The sequence below is a fragment of the Oncorhynchus mykiss genome, chromosome 11 (assembly GCF_057628025.1).
Source record: "Oncorhynchus mykiss isolate SJ-2025 chromosome 11, ASM5762802v1, whole genome shotgun sequence".
NCBI lineage: Eukaryota > Metazoa > Chordata > Actinopteri > Salmoniformes > Salmonidae > Oncorhynchus > Oncorhynchus mykiss.
In genome coordinates this window covers 80581108-80606774 of record NC_143032.1, presented here as the reverse complement: position 1 = coordinate 80606774, position 25667 = coordinate 80581108, and the positions used below count along the sequence as shown (strand labels likewise).

Genomic DNA, 25667 nt, shown 5'->3' with positions numbered 1-25667 from the left:
TCTCCCTCTGCTGGTCGTATTAGGTTACCTTTTCTCCCCCGCTTTCCCCCAGCTGTTCCTTGTCTCCTCTGACTACCTCATCCACCCCTTTTCCCACCTGTTCCCTTTTTCCCTCTGATTAGGTCCCTATATCTCTCTCTGTTTCTGCTCCTGTCTTTGTCGGATTCTTGTTTGTTGTGTTTCATGCCTGAACCAGACTATCGTCATGTTTGCTGTAACCTTGTCCTGTCCTGTCGGAATCTGCCGGTCTATCTGAGCCTACCTATGTTTGGTTATTAAAGAAGCTCTGTTTAAGTTAATTCGCTTTTGGGTCCTCATTCACTCACCGTAACAGAAGAATCCGACCAAGAATGGACCCAGCGACTTCGGATCCTCTCCACTCAGCCGTCGGGATCCAGGGAGCGATGCTAGGCAGACACGAGCAGGAATTGTCTGCTGCTCGACATGCCGTTGAGACCCTGGCCACCCAAGTCTCCAACCTCACAGAACAGGTTCACCATCTCCGCCTCGATCCACCGGCCACTTCCAGGGCTTTCGAATCTCCGGAGCCCAGAATCAATAACCCGCCGTGTTACTCTGGGGAGCCCACTGAATGCCGCTCGTTCCTCACCCAGTGTGATATTGTGTTTTCTCTCCAGCCCAACACTTACGCCAGGAGCACTGCTCGTGTCGCCTACGTCATATCTCTCCTTACTGGACGGGCTCGTGAGTGGGGCACGGCAATCTGGGAGGCAAGGGCTGAGTGTACTAACCAGTATCAGGACTTTAAGGAGGAGATGATACGGGTTTTTGATCGATCTGTTTTTGGGGAGGAGGCTTCCAGGGCCCTGTCTTCCCTATGTCAAGGCAATCGATCCATAACAGACTACTCTATTGAGTTTCGCACTCTTGCTGCCTCCAGTGGCTGGAACGAGCCGGCCTTGCTCGCTCGTCTTCTGGAGGGTCTCCGCGCAGAGGTAAAGGATGAGATTCTCTCCCGGGAGGTTCCTTCCAGCGTGGATTCCTTGATTGAACTCGCTATTCGCATTGAGCGACGGGTTGATCTTCGTCACCGAGCTCGTGGAAAGGAGCTCGCGCTCTCCGTTGCCCCCCTCTCCGCATCACTACCATCTTCCTCTGCCGGCTCGGGAGCTGAGCCTATGCAGCTGGGAGGTATCCGCATCTCGACTAAGAAATCAGCTGGTTTATTCAGCTGGTTAATTCAGCTGAGGAAAAATGCATTTTTATCTGTAGGACTTGAAAATGTACAATCAAATTAATAGGCGTAGATGTTGTGTTTTCTATAGACTTCGTGGTGTGGTGGTAGTCAGTGAAATAGTGACAGTGAGGCTGAGCAACACTGACAGAATGACACATGACATTAGCGCCCTCTGGTGCTTGATGAACATCTTTACACAGTGGCATGTAGTTTAGATTTTGGGGGATTGAAACATCCAATTTGTGGGTGTGGCATGTGACAACATGTGGAGAGGCAGGGTACCTCCCAGAGAGAGAGAAGTACCTGTCAAACCATAGACAGGTTTGCTGCCTTCATATGTGGATATGATGAGGTGATAAGACGAGATGTGTTGAGATAATAGTGTTTCCTACAATTGTCCCCTGAGCTGAAGGTCACATATGAATCAAATCAAACTTTATTTGTCACAGAAGCCAAATACAAAGTGTAGACCATGAAATGCTTTACTTTACAAGGCCTTAACCAACAGTGTAGTTCAAGTGTGCAGCAGTATGATTTTGTCAAGCACTGAACTGATATGTCCAATAGTTTCATCAATGGGCTTCGTACAATGTACTGTATTACACACTATTCATATACTGTCTATCAAATGGTGTCGTTTATGACCCGTTATTGATCAAGGCTCACGGCGATAACATATACTGTATTTATTTTATTTTTTTTAGAGGTGGATCAGTTTAAAATTGTGAAAAGATTGTTGTTTCCATCAATGTTATTGTCTGCATCATTTCCAATCCCCCATATCTATTTTTGGTACATATATAGACACGTACATACACACATGCAATGCATATACAGATATATACATACACATACCTATATAGACATACATACTTTTAAAAAAATATACCTTTATTATTCCCCGCAAACCCTACCACCCCTCCCCCAACTGGAGTAAACTAATAAACAATAACACTTAGGCTTCTACCTTCAGATTATAAATCTTATACACATTCTACAGAACCTATTTTACAATAGTTATATTTTGTTTGTTTTTACATTTTTCCTCTATTTCTGATGTTTATCCAGTTTGATTTATACTTGTAACTGTGCTATTTCATAACATTTTGGAACCTATATACATTTTACAGACCCCGTATGTTTTACATATGTTATCTGTTATTAGGCCCACCCTTCAGCTCCATTCATCCCCTCCCATCTATCTCTTAACATCATCCATTTTGGATTTCCATTTGCCATATATTTTTCAACTGTGCCGTGATGCTTCACAAAAGTACTGAACCTTTCTATTCTCATAGCTTCTACAGATTGTAAATTAAAAATTCATTTTTTTGCTAAAATAATTATTATATTATTGATTGATTCACTATGGCTTTTCAAATCACCCAGTATTGCTGTCTGCAGCGTTAGTTCAAGGCAAATGTTGCAATTCTTCAGCCATTCCTGGACCTGGGACCAAAAACAAGCTACATATGGACAATACCAAAATACATTTGTATTTTTTATGTCACCTTTATTTAACCAGGTAGGCCAGATCACCTTTATTTAACCAGGTAGGCCAGATCACCTTTATTTAACCAGGTAGGCCAGATCCCCTTTATTTAACCAGGTAGGCCAGATCACCTTTATTTAACCAGGTAGGCTAGTTGAGAACAAGTTCTCATTTACAACTGCGACCTGGCCAAGATAAAGCAAAGCAGTGCGACACAAACAACAACACGGAGTTACACATGGGATAAATAAATGTACAGTCAGTAACACAATAGAAAAAAAATAAAGTCTATATACAGTGTGTGCAAATGGCACGATGAGATAAGGCAATAAATAGGCCATAGTAGCGAGGTAATTACAATTTAGCAAATAAACACTGGAGTGGTAGATGTGCAGATGATGATGTGCAAGTAGAAATACTGGTGTGCAAAAGAGCAGAAAAGTAAATAAAAACAATAATGGGATGAGGTAGGTAGATTGGAAGGACTATTTACAGATGGGCTATGTACAGCTGCATCGATCGGTTAGCTGCTCAGATAGCTGATGTTTAAAGTTAGTGAGGGAAATATAAGTCTCCAGCTTCAGCGATTTGTGCAATTCGTTCCAGTCATTGGCAGCAGAGAACTGGAAGGAAAGGCAGCCAAAGGAGGTGTTGGCTTTGGGGATGACCAGTGAGATGTACCTGCTGGAGCGCGTGCTATGGGTGGGTGATGTTTTTCGTAGCTGAGATAATGCAAAGCTTTACCTAGCATAGACTTATAGATGACCTGGAGCCAGTGGTTCGGGCAGTGAATATGTAGCGAGGGCCAGCCGACTAGAGCATACAGGTCACAGTGGTGGGTGGTATATGGGGCTTTGGTGACAGAACGGATGGCACTGTGATAGACTGAATCCAGTTTGCTGAGCAGAGTGTTGGAGGCTATTTTGTCAATGACATCACCGAAGTCGAGGATCGGTAGGCTAGTTAGTTTTACGAGAGTATGTTTGGAGGTGTGAGTGAAGGAGGCTTTGTTGCGAAATAGGAAGCTGATTCTAGATTTAATTTTGGATTGGAGATGTTTAATGTGAGTCTGAAAGGAGAGTTTACAGTCTAGCCAGACACTTGGGTATTTGTTGTCCACATATTCTAAGTCAGAACCGTCCAGAGTAGTTATGCTAGTGGGGCGGGCAGCGAAAGGCCACAGAAGGAGTGTTGTATGGCATTGAATCGCGTTTGGAGGTTTGTTAACACAGTGTCCAAAGAAGGGTCAGATGTATACAGAATGGTGTTGTCTGCATAGAGGTGGACCAGGGAATCACCCGCAGCAAGACCGACATCGTTGATATATACAGAGAACGGAGTCGGCCTGAGAATTTAACCTTGTGGCACCCCCATAGAGACTGCCAGAGGACCAGACAACAGGCCCTCCAATTTGACACACTGAACTCTATCTGAAAAGAAGTTGGTGAACCAGGCGAGGAAGTCATTAGAGAAACCAAGGCTGTTGAGTCTGCCGATAAGAATACGGTGATTGACAGAGTCGAAAACCTTGGCCAGGTCGATGAAGACGGCTGCACAGTACTGTCTTTTATTGATGGCGGTTATGATATCGTTTAGGACCTTGAGCGTGGCTGAGGTTTACCCGTGACCAGCTTGGAAACCGGATTGCACAGTGAAGAAGGTACGTGGGATTTGAAATGATCAGTGATCTGTTTATTAACTTTGCTTTAGAACTTTAAAACTTGGCTTTAGAACTTTAGAACTTGGCTTTAGAACTTTAGAACTTGGCTTTAGAACTTTAGAACTTTAGAACTTTTGAACATGACTTTAGAACTTTAGAAAGGCAGGGCAGGATGGATATAGGTCTCTAGCAGTTTGGGTCGAGAGTGTCACCCCCTATTGAAGATGGGGATGACTACGGTAGCTTTCCAATCTTTAGGGATCTCGGGTGATACGAAAGAGAGGTTGAACAGACTGGTAATAGGGGTTGCAACAATGGCGGCAGATAATTTTAGAAAGAGAGGGTCCAGATTGTCTAGCCCAGCTGATTTGTATGGGTCCAGGTTTTGCAGCTCTTTCAGAACATCTGCTATCTGAATTTGGGTGAAGGAGAAGCTGGGGAGGCTTGGGAAAGTAGCTGTGGGGGGTGTGGAGCTGTTGGCCGGGGTTGGGGTAGCCAGGAGGAAAGCATGGCCAGTCGTAGAGAAATGCTTATTGAAATTCTCGATTATTGTGGATCTATCGGTGGTGGCCGTGTTACCTAGACTCATTGCAGTGGGCAGCTGGGAGGAGGTGCTCTTATTATCCATGGACTTTACAGTGTCCCAAAACTTTTTGTGGTTAGAGCTACAGGATGCAAATTTCTGTTTGAAAAAGCTAGCCTTTGCTTTCCTGACTGACTGCTTGTATTGGTTCCTGACTTCCGTGAAAAGTTGCATATCGTGGAAATATTAGATGCTAGTGCAGTCCACCACAGGATGTTTGTGTGCTGCTCGAGGGCAGTCAGGTCTGGAATGAACCAAGGGCTATATCTGTTCTTAGTTCTGCATTTTCTGAAAGGGGCATGCTTATTTAAGATGGTGAGGAAATTACTTTAAAGAACGACCAGGCATCCTCTACTGACGGGATGAGGTCAATATCCTTCCAGGATACCCGGGCCAGGTCGATTAGAAAGGCCTGCTCGCAGAAGTGTTTTAGGGAGCGTTTGACAGTGATGAGGGGTGGTCGTTTGACCGCAGACCCATAGCGGATGCAGGCAATGAGGCAGTGATCGCTGAGATCCTGATTGAAAACAGCAGAGGTGTATTTGGAGGGCGAGTTGGTCAGGATAATATCTATGAGGGTGCCCATGTTTACAGATTTAGGGTTGTTGTCATGTATTGTCATGTTGTGTCTTTCTGTCCTTTCCTTTCACCCTGTCTCCCTCTGCTGGTCGTATTAGGTTACCTTTTCTCCCCCGCTTTCCCCCAGCTGTTCCTTGTCTCCTCTGACTACCTCATCCACCCCTTTTCCCACCTGTTCCCTTTTTCCCTCTGATTAGGTCCCTATATCTCTCTCTGTTTCTGCTCCTGTCTTTGTCGGATTCTTGTTTGTTGTGTTTCATGCCTGAACCAGACTATCGTCATGTTTGCTGTAACCTTGTCCTGTCCTGTCGGAATCTGCCGGTCTATCTGAGCCTACCTATGTTTGGTTATTAAAGAAGCTCTGTTTAAGTTAATTCGCTTTTGGGTCCTCATTCACTCACCGTAACAGAAGAATCCGACCAAGAATGGACCCAGCGACTTCGGATCCTCTCCACTCAGCCGTCGGGATCCAGGGAGCGATGCTAGGCAGACACGAGCAGGAATTGTCTGCTGCTCGACATGCCGTTGAGACCCTGGCCACCCAAGTCTCCAACCTCACAGAACAGGTTCACCATCTCCGCCTCGATCCACCGGCCACTTCCAGGGCTTTCGAATCTCCGGAGCCCAGAATCAATAACCCGCCGTGTTACTCTGGGGAGCCCACTGAATGCCGCTCGTTCCTCACCCAGTGTGATATTGTGTTTTCTCTCCAGCCCAACACTTACGCCAGGAGCACTGCTCGTGTCGCCTACGTCATATCTCTCCTTACTGGACGGGCTCGTGAGTGGGGCACGGCAATCTGGGAGGCAAGGGCTGAGTGTACTAACCAGTATCAGGACTTTAAGGAGGAGATGATACGGGTTTTTGATCGATCTGTTTTTGGGGAGGAGGCTTCCAGGGCCCTGTCTTCCCTATGTCAAGGCAATCGATCCATAACAGACTACTCTATTGAGTTTCGCACTCTTGCTGCCTCCAGTGGCTGGAACGAGCCGGCCTTGCTCGCTCGTCTTCTGGAGGGTCTCCGCGCAGAGGTAAAGGATGAGATTCTCTCCCGGGAGGTTCCTTCCAGCGTGGATTCCTTGATTGAACTCGCTATTCGCATTGAGCGACGGGTTGATCTTCGTCACCGAGCTCGTGGAAAGGAGCTTGCGCTCTCCGTTGCCCCCCTCTCCGCATCACTACCATCTTCCTCTGCCGGCTCGGGAGCTGAGCCTATGCAGCTGGGAGGTATCCGCATCTCGACTAAGGAGAGGGAACGGAGAATCACCAACCGCCTCTGTCTCTATTGCGGTTCTGCTGGTCATTTTGTCACTTCATGTCCAGTAAAAGCCAGAGCTCATCAGTAAGCGGAGGGCTACTGGTGAGCGCTACTACTCCTGTCTCTCCTTCAAGATCCTGCACTACCTTGTCGGTCCATCTACGCTGGACCGGTTCGTCAGCTTCCTGCAGTGCCTTAATAGACTCTGGGGCGGAGGGCTGTTTTATGGACGAGACCTGGGCTCGGGAACATGACATTCCTCTCAGACAGTTAAGGGAGTCCACGGCCTTGTTCGCCCTGGATGGTAGTCCTCTCCCCAGGATTCAGCGTGAGACGCTACCTTTAACCCTCACTGTTTCTGGTAATCATAGCGAAACCATTTCTTTTTTAATTTTTCGTTCACCTTTTACACCTGTTGTTTTGGGCCATCCCTGGCTAGTTTGTCATAATCCTTCCATTAATTGGTCTAGTAATTCTATCCTCTCCTGGAACGTCTCTTGTCATGTGAAATGTTTAATGTCTGCTATCCCTCCTGTTTCCTCTGTCTCTTCTTCACAGGAGGAGCCTGGTGATTTGACAGGGGTGCCGGAGGAATATCACGATCTGCGCACGGTGTTCAGTCGGTCCAGGGCCACCTCTCTTCCTCCACACCGGTCGTATGATTGTAGTATTGATCTCCTTCCGGGAACCACTCCCCCCCGGGGTAGACTATACTCTCTGTCGGCTCCCGAACGTAAGGCTCTCGAAGATTATTTGTCTGTAGCTCTTGACGCCGGTACCATAGTCCCCTCCTCCTCTCCCGCCGGAGCGGGGTTTTTTTTTGTCAAGAAGAAGGACGGGTCTCTGCGCCCCTGCATAGATTATCGAGGGCTGAATGACATAACAGTGAAGAATCGTTATCCGCTTCCTCTTATGTCTTCAGCCTTCGAGATCCTGCAGGGAGCCAGGTTTTTCACTAAGTTGGACCTTCGTAACGCTTACCATCTCGTGCGCATCAGGGAGGGGGACGAGTGGAAGACGGCGTTTAACACTCCGTTAGGGCACTTTGAATACCGGGTTCTTCCTTTCGGCCTCGCTAACGCTCCAGCTGTCTTTCAGGCATTAGTCAATGATGTCCTGAGAGACATGCTGAACATCTTTGTTTTCGTTTACCTTGACGATATCCTGATTTTTTCACCGTCACTCCAGATTCATGTTCAGCACGTTCGACGTGTCCTCCAGCGCCTTTTAGAGAATTGTCTTTTTGTGAAGGCTGAGAAGTGCACTTTTCATGCCTCCTCCGTCACATTTCTCGGTTCTGTTATTTCCGCTGAAGGCATTAAGATGGATCCCGCTAAGGTCCAAGCTGTCATTGATTGGCCCGCCCCTAAGTCACGCATCGAGCTGCAGCGCTTTCTCGGCTTCGCGAACTTCTATCGTCGTTTCATCCGTAATTTCGGTCAGGTGGCAGCTCCTCTCACAGCCCTTACTTCTGTCAAGACGTGCTTTAAGTGGTCCGTTTCCGCCCAGGGAGCTTTTGATCTCCTCAAGAATCGTTTTACATCCGCTCCTATCCTTGTTACACCTGACGTCTCTAGACAGTTCGTTGTCGAGGTTGACGCGTCAGAGGTGGGCGTGGGAGCCATTCTTTCTCAGCGCTCCCTCTCTGACGACAAGGTCCACCCATGCGCGTATTTTTCTCATCGCCTGTCGCCGTCGGAACGTAACTATGATGTGGGAAACCGCGAACTGCTCGCCATCCGGTTAGCCCTAGGCGAATGGCGACAGTGGTTGGAGGGGGCGACCGTTCCTTTTGTCGTTTGGACTGACCATAGGAACCTTGAGTACATCCGTTCTGCCAAACGACTTAATGCGCGTCAGGCGCGTTGGGCGCTGTTTTTCGCTCGTTTCGAGTTCGTGATTTCTTATTGTCCGGGCTCTAAGAACACCAAGCCTGATGCTTTATCTCGTCTCTTCAGTTCTTCAGTAGCCTCCACTGACCCCGAGGGGATTCTCCCTGAGGGGCGTGTTGTCGGGTTGACTGTCTGGGGAATTGAGAGGCAGGTAAAGCAAGCGCTCACTCACACTCCGTCGCCGCGCGCTTGTCCTAGGAACCTTCTTTTCGTTCCCGTTCCTACTCGTCTGGCCGTTCTTCAGTGGGCTCACTCTGCCAAGTTAGCCGGCCACCCTGGCGTTCGGGGTACGCTTGCTTCCATTCGCCAGCGTTTTTGGTGGCCCACCCGGGAGCATGACACGCGTCGTTTCGTGGCTGCTTGTTCGGTCTGCGCGCAGACTAAGTCCGGTAACTCTCCTCCTGCCGGCCGTCTCAGGCCGCTTCCCATTCCCTCTCGACCGTGGTCTCACATCGCCTTAGATTTTGTCACCGGACTGCCTTCGTCAGCGGGGAAGACTGTTATTCTTACGGTTGTCGATAGGTTCTCTAAGGCGGCTCATTTCATTCCCCTTGCTAAGCTTCCTTCTGCTAAAGAGACGGCACAAATCATCATCGAGAATGTTTTCAGAATTCATGGCCTTCCGTCAGACGTCGTTTCGGACAGAGGTCCGCAATTCACGTCTCAATTTTGGAGGGAGTTTTGCCGTTTGATTGGGGCTTCCGTCAGTCTCTCTTCCGGCTTTCACCCCCAGTCTAACGGTCAAGCAGAACGGGCCAATCAGACTATTGGTCGCATCTTACGCAGTCTTTCTTTTCGCAACCCTGCGTCTTGGTCAGAACAGCTCCCCTGGGCAGAATACGCCCACAACTCGCTTCCTTCGTCTGCGACCGGGCTATCTCCTTTTCAGAGTAGCCTCGGGTACCAGCCTCCGCTGTTCTCATCTCAGTTCGCCGAGTCCAGCGTCCCCTCCGCTCAGGCTTTTGTCCAACGTTGCGAGCGCACCTGGAAGAGGGTCAGGTCTGCACTTTGCCGTTATAGGACGCAGACTGTGAGGGCTGCTAATAAGCATAGAACTAAGAGTCCTAGATATTGTCGCGGTCAGAGAGTTTGGCTCTCCACTCAGAACCTTCCCCTTAAGACGGCTTCTCGCAAGTTGACCCCGCGGTTCATTGGTCCGTTCCGTATTTCTCGGGTCATTAATCCTGTCGCAGTTCGACTTCTTCTTCCGCGATACCTTCGTCGCGTCCACACGGTCTTCCATGTCTCCTGTATTAAGCCCGTTCTTCGCGCCCCCGCTCGTCTCCCCCCCCCCCCCCCATCCTTGTCGAGGGCGCACCCATCTACAGGGTCCGCAGGATTTTGGACATGCGTCCTCGGGGCCGTGGTCACCAGTACCTCGTAGATTGGGAGGGGTACGGTCCTGAGGAGAGGAGTTGGGTTCCCTCTCGGGACGTGCTGGACCGTGCGCTGATCGAGGATTTCCTCCGTTGCCGCCAGGTTTCCTCCTCGAGTGCGCCAGGAGGCGCTCGGTGAGTGGGGGGGTACTGTCATGTATTGTCATGTTGTGTCTTTCTGTCCTTTCCTTTCACCCTGTCTCCCTCTGCTGGTCGTATTAGGTTACCTTTTCTCCCCCGCTTTCCCCCAGCTGTTCCTTGTCTCCTCTGACTACCTCATCCACCCCTTTTCCCACCTGTTCCCTTTTTCCCTCTGATTAGGTCCCTATATCTCTCTCTGTTTCTGCTCCTGTCTTTGTCGGATTCTTGTTTGTTGTGTTTCATGCCTTAACCAGACTATCGTCATGTTTGCTGTAACCTTGTCCTGTCCTGTCGGAATCTGCCGGTCTATCTGAGCCTACCTATGTTTGGTTATTAAAGAAGCTCTGTTTAAGTTAATTCGCTTTTGGGTCCTCATTCACTCACCGTAACAGTTGTAGGGCATCTAGCTTAGATTGTAGGACGGCCAGAGTGTTAAGCATATCCCAGTTTAGGTCACGTAGTGGAACGAACTCTGAAGATATATGGGGTGCAATCAATTCACATATGGTGTCCAGGGCACGGCTGGGAGCTGAGGGGGTCTATAACAGGCGGCAACAGTGAGAGACTTATTTCTGGAGAGATTTGTTTTTAAAATTAGAAGCTCGAACTGTTTGGGCCTAGACCTGGAAAGTATGACAGAACTTTGCAGGCTATCTCTGCAGTAGATTGCAACTCCTCTTCTGTGGCAGTTCTATCCTGACAGAAAATATTGTAGTTGGCGATGAAAACCTTTTTGGTGGCCTTCCTAAATCAGGATTCAGACACGGCAAGAACATCAGGGATGGCGGAGTGTGCTAAAGCAATGAGTAAAACAAACTTAAGGAGAAGGCTTCTGATGTTAACATGCATGAAACCAAGGCTTTTTTGGTTACATAAGTCAACAAATGAGAGTGCTTAGGACCACATCACGTGAGGAACAGAGGAGGAGTAGGATGATGGTACGGCTAAAGGCTATCAAAACTGGTCGTCTAGTGCATTGGGGACAGAGGATAAAAGGAGCAGATTTCTGGGCGTGGTAGAATATATTCAGGGCATAATGTTCAGACAGGGGTATGGTGGGATGCGGGTACAGTGGAGGTAAACCTAGGCATTGAGTGATGATAAGAGAGGTTGCATCTCTGGACGCACTAGTTATGCTGGGTGAGGTCACCGCATGTGCGGGAGGTGGGACCAAGGTGGTATCTGAGGCATGTTGAGTGGGACTAGGGGCTCCGCAGTAAACTGAAACAAAGATAACTATCCTAAACAACAGTATACAAGGCATATTGACATTTGAGAGAGACATAAATGATCTAATGACTCTGCCTCCTCACAGCAAAATCTGCAGATCTGGGAAGATTGTATCCCCCATATATATAACATTCTATTGGTTGCAAGAATTTTGTTTTGTAATTAAAAATGGAAAAATGTGAAGTTTTGAATCCGGCGTTGTTTTGCGTATCAATTCATAAACCATGTGCCATGGAATGGGTACATCGAAAATCTCTTCCCAACTATTTTGCAATTTATATGGCACAGCTGTCAGTTTTTTAGTCGGAAATTAAATTGGTTTATGTTTTTATTTATCACACTTTTCTTTAACCATTGATGTTCTTTAATACATGGCCGTCATACAAGTTCCTTACTTTTTTCCCCCTTCTACTTGCCTCGTCCATTTTTGTGGTAATGCAATCACACTGCACACTGCCCTAACCCATCTGGACAAGAGGAATACCTACAGTACATGGGAGATATGTATACTGTAGCTAAGAAAGTAATACAAAGTGTATGTTGTGTAGTTAGCTGATAGTAGCCCATGTGCCTCACCCTAATAATTTGGTTCCTTTCCCCCTCAAAACTTAGCCTACTGTTCTGACTTGATGGTGCACGTGTAGCCTATAGCCTGTTTTCAAGAAATGTCATTGTCAAATATGGTAAGAGCCCCCTCTATTTATCCTATGGTTCTGACTTGGTGTACAGGGAGAACACTGTAAGAACGGCCCATGTTCTGAATTCTGTCACTGTACATTTCAAAAGTGCTGAAGAAATAGTTATATTGACCACGTCCGTCCTAAATTCGCTCATTAATGTCTTAATCAAAAATACGGATTGCCTCTTATCTGTTTATCGTCCCCTTATGCCATAGTTTGTACATCTCAATTGTCAGTAGAAATTTACATTTGTTTCAGCAAGTCAGACATATCAGATGTATATATTTTTAATGCATTAAATGACGCCGAATTAACTGTTTCACTGCCAGACAAGACTCCTCTGATAGCCAGGTGTAGTATTTAAGTATTTATGAAGCATCTATTTTGTTTTTATGAAGATGTTATGAAAGCTCTTTCCACGTGGTTGCTGCTAAAACTGATAATGATTTCTAGATGTGTTTGTGTTTCTTTAGGCTATGTTCTAGAAGACATCTCACTCTACATAATGTGTTCCTTTAGGTTATGTTCTAGAAGACATCTCACTCTACATAATGTGTTTCTTTAGGTTATGTTCTAGAAGACATCTCACTCTACATAATGTATTCCTTTAGGTTATGTTCTAGAAGACATCTCACTCTACATAATGTATTCCTTTAGGTTATGTTCTAGTAGACATCTCACTCTACATAATGTGTTCCTTTAGGTTATGTTCTAGAAGACATCTCACTCTACATAATGTGTTCCTTTAGGCTATGTTCTAGAAGACATCTCATTCTACATAATGTGTTCCTTTAGGTTATGTTCTAGAAGACATCCCACTCTACATAATGTGTTCCTTTAGGCTATGTTCTAGAAGACATCTCACTCTACATAATGTGTTCCTTTAGGCTATGTTCTAGAATACATCTCACTCTACATAATGTGTTCCTTTAGGTTGTTCTAGAAGACATCTCACTCTACATAATGTGTTCCTTTAGGCTATGTTCTAGAAGACATCTCACTCTACATAATGTGTTCCTTTAGGCTATGTTCTAGAAGACATCTCACTCTACATAATGTGTTCCTTTAGGTTGTTCTAGAAGACATCTCACTCTACATAATGTGTTCCTTTAGGTTATGTTCTAGAAGACATCTCACTCTACATAATGTGTTCCTTTAGGTTATGTTCTAGAAGACATCTCACTCTACATAATGTATTCCTTTAGGTTATGTTCTAGAAGACATCTCACTCTACATAATGTGTTCCTTTAGGCTATGTTCTAGAAGACATCTCACTCTACATAATGTGTTCCTTTAGGTTGTTCTAGAAGACATCTCACTCTACATGATGTGTTCCTTTAGGTTATGTTCTAGAAGACATCTCACTCTACATAATGTGTTCCTTTAGGCTATGTTCTAGAAGACATCTCACTCTACATAATGTGTTCCTTTAGGCTATGTTCTAGAAGACATCTCACTCTACATAATGTGTTCCTTTAGGTTATGTTCTAGAAGACATCTCACTCTACATAATGTGTTCCTTTAGGCTATGTTCTAGAAGACATCTCACTCTACATAGTCTGTCATCTGACTATCATCATTGCAGTGACATTTGGTGTGCTATCAAAGACTAGCTGAACAGAGGTAAAATAGAGCAGAAAGTAGAGTCAAATGCGTCTTTAATAATTTGATAGAAAAAGTAAACAACACATATAGAATATACAGTATTTACACAGATGTTGATCATTTTGATCACTAAACATAAAGTAAAACATTTCAAGTTTTGACCTTCCAAAATGAAAAAAATATACCTACATATTTACAGGCTTTTTATATTTTCAATTGCATAAATGAACAATGAACAATTGAACATTCAAGAAAATATTAAACTGACCTAAAAAAACTTGAACTTTTATTTAAGTTTCCATTGGAAGATTTTATGAATGTCTCAACTAGTAAGTCATATTGTGTAAGACATACTACTTTTGTCAATTTAAAAAATGACTTTCTAAGTACCATTAAACAGTGTAAATGTACTCAGGCAGTCTTCAGTGCATTGAATCAACTGTGGTAATTCATCAGGATTAACTCTCTCTCTCATGGTGCTCTCTGTTCCATCAAGTTCTCAGTGGGATTGGTGTCATTAGTTCACAGATTTACTGCACACTCCTGAAATAAAAAATCAATTATTATACTTATATAATTAATAACTTAATTAACTACTAATAAATAGAGACTCAAGATGTACTGACATACTGATGTACTGATATACTGATACTGGTATACTGATGTACTGATATATAGGTGTACTGATGTATAGTGATGTACTGATATAATACTGATGTACTGATATAGCAATGAATCGATGTACTGACTTATTGATGTACTGATATACTGATGTACTGATATAATACTGGTGTACTGATATAATACTGATGTACTGATATAATACTGAAATACTGATATGTTGTCCTCACCTTTGTTTTTTCATTATTTTCTCAATGGTTTTCTTGGCAAATGGAGCCTCTGGATTCAGACACTTTTTCCCTTCTCCGTTCTTCAGAGTGACACTGAATATACAAGGAGAGAGAGACTACTGTTAGAAGTTAGCCTTCACCACTTTCCAACTGAGCATATAGAGAAATAATATTATCCTACTAGCAGGTATACAAATAAATAGCAACATTTACCATTGTGTCCATCTACTGAACTGGTCACAATATGCACTGATATTAATATGAGACAGACAGACAGACAGACAGACAGACAGACAGACAGACAGACAGACAGACATTTCTTACATGATCTCCATGTTCCTGCAGGAGTGGCTGGAGGTGTACACCTCGAGCTTCTCAATGTGAAGAGGTTTAACACGGTTCACCAGTCCATTCTGACACTGGCACCGAGCTTTAGAATGACCCACCTGGCCTGGAGAGGACAAGACAAGTTTATGGCAGGTTTGGTTATGGCATTATTGCAGATAAGAACTAAACTCTTCAGTCAGAAATCAAACCTATTATTTTACTACACATCTCCCTGGCTTTGCAAGTTGCTTTGTATGCTACAGACTTCTAATAAAGATGTCAAAGATATTAGAAATATAATTCAAGATATTTCAGAGATGTTACCTTCAACATTGGCCAGGAGCAGACAGGCCAGGAAGCTGATGAGGACCGTTGATGTCATCGTGTTGGTCATGGATACTGCTTCTTCAGTTTCTTTCAGAGTCTGGATGGACAGCTCAGTCAAGTGATGGAAGTTGTGAATGGAGGAGAGAAGTGATAGAAGTTGAGAACGGAGGAGAGCTTGGCTTGTATTTATACTGTATTTATAATAAGCCCCACCCTTTCTCTGACAGTCATCCAATGAGAAGGGGAGACAGAGAAAGAGAGGGGTTTTCCCTTTCCTCTGTTTCAGCTCCTTTCTCCTTTTCCCTGCTTCTCCTTTCACACAGGATTTCCCATTTCTCAGAAACACTCTCTCTGACAGTGACATTTGAGGAGTGCTTAAAGGCAGAGAGGTGATACAATCTGTCTTTCCTCTTCCATCCCAAATGGCACCCTATTCCCTACATATTGCACTACTTTTGACCAGAGCCAAATAAACTATATAGTGCACTACTTTTGACCAGAGCCCTATTCCCTATGTAGTGCACTACTTTTGACCAGAGCCCTATTCCCTATATAGTGCACTACTTTAGACGAGAGCCCTATTCCTTATATTGTGCACTACTTTTGACCAGAGCCCTCTTCCCTATATAGTGCACTTCTTTTGACCAGAGGACTATGTGTGCCATTTGGAAGTTAACCACGGCCTTCGTGGTTTCATTTCCATGATATCAAAGATAACGACGCCAGGCTACTCTAAGACACGTTTGGCACCACTAAAAGGCGTTCCTATAATTCCCATGAGAAACAGTTCATACATGTATTATGACAACATTTTGTGAAGTTTTGGTCCAAGGGTTTTTTTCAGCTGTTCCTGAGACAAGCCAAAGTTCAGTAGTCAAAGTCTATGCCTGTTTGTCAGTGATTGGTCAACAGTAGGGATTCTTCAATGAAGTGTATGTTGTCATTCAATGAGAGACGACTCGTTTTCATGCATATTATTGCACTTGAGAAACACTGCATCCAAACATTTTAGTTGCATGTAAAATTGTACGACTAAGATCTCCCTTTTCAACTTGAAGAATTTGAAAGTGTCGAGTCGTCTCTCTTGAACATACCAAAACAACCTGAGACATGGGACTTGGGACTGTATTTAAATCAGTGTATTTTAATATTTTCAAACACAGGCCAAGACTTTTCAAGTTTATTTCCAAAATTACATACCAATATTCAACTACTTGCCTAATTAAAATGATCTAATACAGTAAAGATCTAATACAGTAATTGAAATTTTTTTTATCTGATCTCAGATCTTATTGTTTACCTGTAATTAAGAATCCCTGACAGATGAATGATCTGATCTCAGACCTGTAATAAAGGATCCCTGTCAGATGAATGATCTGATCTCAGACCTGTAATAAAGGATCCCTGTCAGATGAATGATCTGATCTCAGACCTGTAATAAAGGATCCCTGACAGATGAATGATCTGATCTCAGACCTGTAATTAAGGATCCCTGTCAGATGAATGATTTTAGCTAGTAACAGCTCCACAGTAATTGTACATTCTATCGTCAAATACCAACCATAAACAAATCCAATGCATTGTGTTTGTGTTAGAAAGGACCTTTGGCTCAGTATGGTATATTTAACAATAAGAGGAATGTGTTAATAGTAGACTACTGTAGAATAACTGACTGGGAGACAAGCAGGTTCTGTTGAAAGGTTCCCGTTTCCAGGAAAGAGGTTTAGGTGTCCTTTTGAAAAAAGGCCTAATGAAAGTGAAACTGAAATGGAATACAGGCCTAGTTCCCTCCTTATTGAAGGGATGTAGTTTCAGTTCTGGACTTTCACCTCTTACATCTGGTCGGTTTAAATGGGAGAGCAGGTAAATGGTTTGATTTCAAGGAAAACAGTGGTGTCCTTGTGTGTCAATAAACTTAGTAGTAGAGTAGTACACCTCCAAACTACCTCAAATGTATTAATTAACACATATTTCCTTTGAAGAATCTGCTACTTTTCACATTGACTTTTTTTGCAGAACAAAGAACCAACCAGACATGAAAGTTATTTTAGGAAACGCAACAAACAGACCACAGCAATACAGCCAAGAAGGATGATGGTACAGTGATGAAGACAATATCAGAGATTGACAGGTTTAAATGACATCAAGTGGTTTCAGTTAAGAGATGGGTAGAACAGAGACAAATAACATGATGACGTTGAAGAATATAAACCTGTGGTTTAAAACAGGAAGTGGCAATACGGAATTCCAAAGAATCACACAACTTTGTGAGTATGTGTGTTTGTGTGTGTGTGTGTGTGTGTGTGTGTGCGTGTGTGTGTGTGTTTGTGTGTGTGTGTGTGTGTGTGTGTGTGTGTGTGTGTGTGTGTGTGTGTGTGTGTGTGTGTGTGTGTGTGTGTGTGTGTGTGTATATAGTAGAAACTACAGTAGAAACTGCCTTGTTAGTCTGTAATAAGACTTGTTTTGGTATGAACAGAGCTTCTCCTGTCCAGTTAATATCTGTTTCAGCAACTGCGTTGATTCAAAAGGCTAACCACACCACACACTGACCACACACTGACCACGCACTGACCACACACTGACCACAAACTGACCACACACTGACCACACACTGACCACAAACTGACCACACACTGACCACACACTGACCACAAACTGACCACTCACTGACCACACACTGACCACGCACTGACCACACACTGACCACACACTGACCACACACTGACCACGCACTGACCACACACTGACTACACACTGACCACAAACTGACCACACACTGACCACGCACTGACCACGCACTGTCCACACACTGACCACACACTGACCACGCACTGACCACACACAAGACCTCAGAAAAAATATTGTAGACCTCCACAAGTCTGGTTCATCCTTGGGAGCAACTTCCAAATGCCTGAAGGTATCACGTTCACCTGTACAAACAATAGTATGCAAGCATAAACACCGCTTAGGAAGGAGACGCGTTCTGTCTCTTAGAGATGAACGTACTTTGTTGCGAAAAGTGGAAATCAGTCCCAGAACAACACCAAAGGACCTTGTGAAGATGCTGGAGGAAACAGATACAAAAGTATCTATATCCACAGTAAAACGCGTCCTATATCAATATATCCTGAAAGGCCGCTCAACAAGGAAGAAGACACTGCTCCAAAACCACCATTAAAAAGCCAGACTACAGTTTGCAACTGCACATGGGGACAAAGATTGTACTTTTTGGAGAAATGTCCTCTGGTCTGTGAAACGAAAATAAAACTTTTTGGCAAGAATGACCATCGTTATGTTTGGAAGAAAAATGGGGAGGCTTGCAAGCTGAAGAACACCATCCCAACCGTGAAGTACGGGGGTGGCAGCATCATGTTGTGGCGGTGCTTTGCTGCAGGACGGACTGGTGCACTTCACAAAATAGATGGCATCATGATGCAGGAAAAGTATGTGGATATATTGGAGCAGCATTTCAAGACATCAGTCAGGAAGTTAAAGCTTGGTCGCAAATGGGTTTTCCAACTGGACAATGACTCCAAGCATACTTCGAAAGTTGTGGCAAAATGGCTTAAGGACTACAAAGTCAGGGTATTGGAGTGGCCATCACATAGTACTGACCTCAATCCCATAGAAAATGTGTGGGCAGAACTGAAAAAGCGTGTGCGAGCAAGGAGGCTTACCAACCTGACTCAGTTACACCAACTCTGTCTGGAGAAATGGGCCAAAATTCACCCAACATTGTGGGAAGCTTGTGGAAGGCTACGTGAAACGTTTGACCCAAGTTAATAATATATCTTAATGAGGTTTAGCATTGACTGAGTGATTTGTCCCAGAAATATTTAGCACCAACCTATTGTTAGTTACCCATTCTAAAACATACTGGAGCTCTATGTTAAGTGTCTCAGTTATTTATTTTACTGTAGCAGCCGACTTGTATACTGTTGAGTCATTAGTGTACATAGACACACAGGCTTTATTCAAGGTCATTGGAAGGTCATTTGTAAAAACAGAAAACAATAGTTGCCCTAGCCGGCTGCCCTGCGGTACACCACACTCAACTGAATTTGCATGAGAGACCATTCCATTATCAAGAACCCTCTGTGTTCTATTAGATAGGTAACTAACTCTGTGTTCTATTAGATAGGTAATTTTGTCTTCTATTAGATGGGATAATCTGTGTTCAATTAGATAGGTAACTCTGGGTTCTATTAGACAGATAACTCTGTGTTCTATTTGATAGGTAACTGTGTTCTATTAGGGTAACTCTGTGTTCTATTGATAGGTAACTCTGGGTTCTATTAGATAGGTAACTCTGGGTTCTATTAGACAGATAACTCTGTGTTCTATTAGATAGGTAACTCTGGGTTCTATTAGATAGCTAGCTCTCAATCCATAATAAACCAGAAGATGCACATTTTTTCAGCAATAGATTATGATCAATGACATCAAAGGCTGCACTGAAGTCTGTAAGAACTGACACTGGAGTAGAGAAGCAGGTATGGAGAGTGAACATTTCATTTATGAAGTCTGTAAGAACTGACACTGGAGTAGAGAAGCAGGTATGGAGAGTGAACATTTCATTTATGAAGTCTGTAAGAACTGACACTGGAGTAGAGAAGCAGGTATGGAGAGTGAACATTTCATTTATGAAGTCTGTAAGAACTGACACTGGAGTAGAGAAGCAGGTATGGAGAGTGAACATTTCATTTATGAAGTCTGTAAGAACTGACACTGGAGTAGAGAAGCAAGTATGGAGAGTGAACATTTAATTTATGAAGTCTGTAAGAACTGACACTGGAGTAGAGAAGCAGGTATGGAGAGTGAACATTTCATTTATGAAGTCTGTAAGAACTGACACTGGAGTAGAGAAGCAGGTATGGAGAGTGAACATTTCATTTATGAAGTCTGTAAGAACTGACACTGGAGTAGAGAAGCAAGTATGGAGAGTTAACATTTCATTTATGAAGTCTGTAAGAACTGACACTGGAGTAGAGAAGCAGGTATGGAGAGTGAACATTTCATTTATGAAGTCTGTAAGAACTGACACTGGAGTAGAGAAGCAAGTATGGAGAGTTAACATTTCATTTATGAAGTCTGTAAGAACTGACACTGGAGTAGAGAAGCAGGTATGGAGAGTGAACATTTCATTTATGAAGTCTGTAAGAACTGACACTGAAGTAGAGAAGCAGGTATGGAGAGTTAGCATTTCATTTTGCACAGACATGGAACAGGACAGGAACAGCGTCAGAGCACAATGACATACGACAATTAATGCAGAAGAGGGGAACAGAGCTGGTGAACAGACAGATGTAGAGGAGGTCAAGTCCAGGTGAGTGCAATGAATCACTGATGAGCGTGACGAGGGAAGTAGGTGTGAGAAATGATGGTGGCAGGAGTGCGTAGTGCAGGGCAGGGGGGGAGAGCGTAGTGCAGGGCAGGGAGGGAGAGCGTAGTGCAGGGCAGGGAGGGAGAGCGTAGTGCAGGGCAGGGAGGGAGAGCTTAGTGCAGGGCAGGGAGGAAGAGATTAGTGCAGGGCAGGGAGGGAGAGCGTAGTGCAGGGCAGGGGGGGAGAGCGTAGTGCAGGGCAGGGAGGGAGAGCGTAGTGCAGGGCAGGGAGGGAGAGTGTAGTGCAGGGCAGGGAGGGAGAGCGTAGTGCAGGGCAGGGAGGGAGAGTGGGAGAAGGCGTGACAAAGTCTTCCCATAAATTTATTCCAGCCAATCATCAGTCCTTTGTGTCAGTACCAAGGATGTTGAGTGCCCTTCCCTATAAGCATGTTGAACGTCTGTTGTTAATTTGTTTTCTGTCAAATAACTTTGTAATTGATCAAATACAATTTATTTTCCAAAAGTTTGCTAAGCATTTATAAAAGGCTGATTGGTCATCTATTAGAACCATTAAATGGTGCTCTGCTATTCTTGGGTAGCTGAATGACCTTTGACTCCCTCCGTGTCTGAGGGCGCACACCGTCTTCTAGGCTTCAACTGACGATAAGGCAAACAGGAGTCAAAGTGTATTCTGCTACCGACCTCAAGCAATTTACCATCAAGGTTGTCGGTACCAGGTGGTTTGTCCTTATTTATAGATAGCAAAAACAAATGTCACGTCTTCCACAACTACTTTGTGGAACTCAAATGCATGTCATACATAAGTTTTCTAGTCTTGTCAACAGCAAAGATATTAAAGTAGTTGGTAATATCAAAGGGTTTTTGTTATGAACAAGCCATCTGCCTCAATGAAGGATGGAGCCGAGTTGGCTTTTTTCCCTAGAATTTAATTTAAAGTCCTCAAAAGTGTTTTACTGTCATTCTTTATATTAGTTATCTATGTTCAGTAGTATAGTTTCTTATTTTCTTTATTTTAGATAAGTAATTTCTCAATTGACTCTATGTTTGCCAGTCTGCTGTGTTGTCAGACTTATTTGCTATTCCCTTTGCCTCATCCCACTCAGCCATACAGTTTTTCATATCATCATCTATCTCAAATCAAATCCAATTGTATTTGTCACATGCGTTGAATACAACAGGTGTAGTAGAGCTTACAGTGAATACTACACTCCCTGCCCTGCACTTACACCGAGTCAATGTCCTGGGGTACAGGATAATCGAGGTAATTTGTAATGTGTCTATGCATTGATAGTAAACAGTGGGTAGGAGCAGTGTAAAAACAATGTAGATAGTCAGGGTGGCCATATGAATAGTTGTTCAGCAGGTTTATGGCTCGGGGGTAGAAGCTGTTAAGGAGCATTTTGGTCCCAGACTTGGCGCTCCAGTATCGCTTGCCGTGCGGTAGCAGAGAGAACAGTCTATGACTTGGGTGACTGGAGGGGATTTGGCAGTTCTAACAGTCACTTTCTTCATGGGCGCATGACAAAATCGTTTCTCGGAGCTCTACGGCTTGGTTTTTGCTCTGACCTGCGTTGTCAACTGTGGGAGCTTACATAGACAGGTGTGTGACTTCCCAAATCATGTCCAATCAATTGAATTTACCACAGGTGGACAATGAAGTTGTCAAAATATCTCAAGGATGATCAATGGAAACAGGATGTACTTGAGCTCAATTTCGAGGAAAAGAGGTCAAATAGAGCAAGAAGTAGAGTCAAATGCTTCTTTATTAATTTGATAGAAAACCTGAGAAATACATACATATATTGTTGACATTACATAATAAAAAAGTATATTTACATATTTACATGCTTTTTATTTTTTCCATTGGAAATGCTAGAAATGTCACTCAACTAGTAAGTCATATTGTGTAACAGATACTGACTTTGTACATTTAAAAAACAACTTTCTAAGTACCATTCAACAGTGTAAACATATATTTAGGCTGTCTTCAGGCAGTCTTCAGGCAGTCTTTAGGCAGTCTTCAGGCAGTCTTCAGGCAGTCTTCAGGCAGTCTTTAGGCAGTCTTCAGGCAGTCTTCAGGCAGTCTTCAGGCAGTCTTCAGGCAGTCTTCAGGCAGTCTTTAGGCAGTCTTCAGATAGTCTTCAGGCAGTCTTCAGGAAGTCTTCAGGCTGTCTTCAGGCAGTCTTCAGGTAGTCTTCAGGCAGTCTTCAGGCAGTCTTTAGGTTGTCTTCAGGCAGTCTTCAGGCAGTCTTCAGGCAGTCTTTAGGCTGTCTTCAGGCTGTCTTCAGGCAGTCTTCAGGTAGTCTTCAGGCAGTCTTCAGGCAGTCTTTAGGTTGTCTTCAGGCAGTCTTCAGGCAGTCTTCAGGCAGTCTTTAGGCTGTCTTCAGGCTGTCTTCAAGCAGTCTTTAGGCTGTCTTCAGGCTGTCTTCAGGCAGTCTTCAGGCAGTCTTCAGGCAGTTTTGAGGCAGTCTTCAGGCAGTCTTCAGGCAGTTTTGAGGCAGTCTTCAGGCAGTCTTCAGGCAGTTTTCAGGCAGTCTTCTTTGCATTCCTCCAGCTCTGTCTCTCTATCGAGTTCTCACCTAAACTGGTGTCATTCATTTTACTGCACACTCCTGAAAGGAAAAACAATCATTATCCATATATCATTAGTACATATATCATTAGTACATATATCAGTGATACATATATAATGTACATATAGTAAAATACATATTACTGATATAATGCTGATGTTCAGATATAATACTGATTTACTGATATTGTACTGATATAATACTTATATACTGATATAATACTGATGTTCAGATATAATACTGATATAATGATGTACTGATATAGTACTGATGTAATACTGATGTACTGATATAATACTGATGTACTGATATAATATTGAAATACTGATATAGTACTGATGTACTGATATAATATTGAAATACTGATATAATACTGATGTACTGATGTAATACTGATGTACTGATATAATATTGAAATACTGATATAATACTGATGTACTGATATAGTACTGATGTACTGATATAATATTGAAATACTGATATAATATTGAAATACTGATATAATATTGAAATACTGATATAATACTGATGTACTGATATAATATTGAAATACTGATATAATGATGTACTGACATAGTACTGATATAACAGTGATGTACTGATATAATATGGAAATACTGATACAATACTGATGTACTGATATAATATTGAAATACTGATATAATATTGAAATACTGATATAATATTGAAATACTGATATAATACTGATGTACTGATGTAATACTGATGTACTGATATAATAATGAAATACTGATATAATACTGATGTACTGATGTAATACTGATGTACTGAGTATTGCTCTGTTGAGAAAGATGCATATGGATCAGTTAGTGTGTATTGAATATGTAATGAAGTCTGCATATGTTGTCCTCACCTTTGTTTTTTCATTATTTTCTCAATGGTTTTCTTGGCAAATGGAGCCTCTGGATTCAGACACTTCTTCCCTTCTCCGTTCTTCAGAGTGACACTGAATATACAAGGAGAGAGAGACTACTGTTAGAAGTTAGCCTTCACCACTTTCCAACTGAGCATATAGAGAAATAATAATATCCTACTAGCAGGTGTACAAATAAATAGCAACATTTACCATTGTGTCCATCTACTGAACTGGTCACAATGTGCACTGATATTAATATGAGACAGACAGACAGACAGACAGACAGACAGACAGACAGACAGACAGACAGACAGACAGACAGACAGACAGACAGATTTCGTACATGATCTCCATGTTCCTGCAGGAGTTGCTGGAGGTGTACACCTCAAGCTTCTCAATGTGAAGAGGTTTAACACGGTTCACCAGTCCATTCAGACACTGGCACCGAGCTTTAGAATGACCCACCTGGCCTGGAGATGACAAGAAAAGTTTATGGCATGTTTGGTTATGGCATTATTGCAGCTAAGAACTAAACTCTTCAGTCAGAAATCAAACCTATTATTTTACTACACTTCTCCCTGGCTTTGCAAGTTGCTTTGTATGCTACAGACTTCTAATAAAGATGTCAAAGATATTAGAAATATAATTCAAGATATTTCAGAGATGTTACCTTCAACATTGGCCAGGAGCAGACAGGCCAGGAAGCTGATGAGGACCGTTGATGTCATCGTGTTGGTCATGGATACTGCTTCTTCAGTTTCTTTTAGAGTCTGGATGGACAGCTCAGTCAAGTGATGGAAGTTGTGAATGGAGGAGAGCTTGGCTTGTATTTATACTGTATTTATAATAAGCCCCACCCTTTCTCTGACAGTCATCCAATGAGAAGGGGAGACAGAGAAAGAGAGGGGTTTTCCCTTTCCTCTGTTTTCAGCTCCTTTCTCCTTTTCTCTGCTTCTCCTTTCACACAGGATTTCCCATTTCTCAGAAACACTCTCTCTGACAGTGAAATTTGAGGCGTGTTTAAGGCAAAGAGATGATACAATCTGTCTTTCCTCTTCCATCCCAAATGGCACCCTATTCCCTATATAGTGCACTACTGTTGACCAGAGCCCTATTCCCTATATAGTGCACTACTTTAGACTAGAGCCCTATTCCTTATATAGTGTACTATAATTGACCAGAGCCCTATTCCCTATAAAGTGCACTTATTTTGACCAGAGGACTATTCCCTATATAGTGCACTACTTTAGACTAGAGCCCTATTCCTTATATAGTGTACTATAATTGACCAGAGCCCTATTCCCTATATAGTGCACTTCTTTTGACCAGAGGACTATGTGTGCCATTTGGAAGTTAACCACGGCCTTCGTGGTTTCATTTCCATGATATCAAAGATAACGACTCCAGGCTACTCTAAGACACGTTTGGCACCACTAAAAGGCGTCCCTATAATTCCCATGAGAAACAGTTCATGTATTATGACAACATTTTGTAAAGTCTTTGTGACGTTTTGGTCTTCGGCAAGGGTTTTTTTCAGCTGTTCCTGAGACAAGCCAAAGTTCAGTAGTCAAAGTCTATGCCTGTTTGTCAGTGATTGGTCAACAGTAGGGATTCTTCAAAGAAGTGTATGTTGTCATTCAATGAGAGACGACTCGTTTTCATGCATATTATTGCA

General features: G+C 43.3%; 2 protein-coding genes across 3 annotated transcripts; both read right to left on the bottom strand.

Annotated features, from left to right (window-relative positions):
• Nucleotides 1-13732: 13732 nt before the first annotated feature.
• LOC100135977 (virus-induced CXC chemokine) lies at nt 13733-15320 on the bottom strand. The gene is given in 4 exon segments (NM_001124316.1): nt 13733-14237; nt 14546-14638; nt 14870-14996; nt 15197-15320. Coding segments are annotated over 4 exon segments (303 nt in total). The 5' UTR covers nt 15267-15320; the 3' UTR covers nt 13733-14224.
• A 6967-nt stretch (nt 15321-22287) lies between these two features.
• Nucleotides 22288-24829, bottom strand: LOC110536453 (C-X-C motif chemokine 11-1). 2 transcript variants are annotated; one of them, XM_090191225.1, is made up of 4 exons: nt 24663-24829; nt 24336-24462; nt 23990-24082; nt 22288-23154 (listed from the first exon to the last, which is right to left on the bottom strand). In XM_090191225.1, exons 1-4 carry the CDS (start codon nt 24730-24732, stop codon nt 23142-23144), a joined length of 303 nt encoding a protein of 100 aa, XP_090047351.1. In that variant the 5' UTR covers nt 24733-24829; the 3' UTR covers nt 22288-23141. The 2 variants fall into 2 exon arrangements, with proteins under 2 accessions (XP_090047351.1, XP_090047352.1); XM_090191226.1 differs by lacking the exon at nt 22288-23154 and having other exon boundaries at nt 23986-24082; nt 24663-24804.
• Nucleotides 24830-25667: the final 838 nt, after the last annotated feature.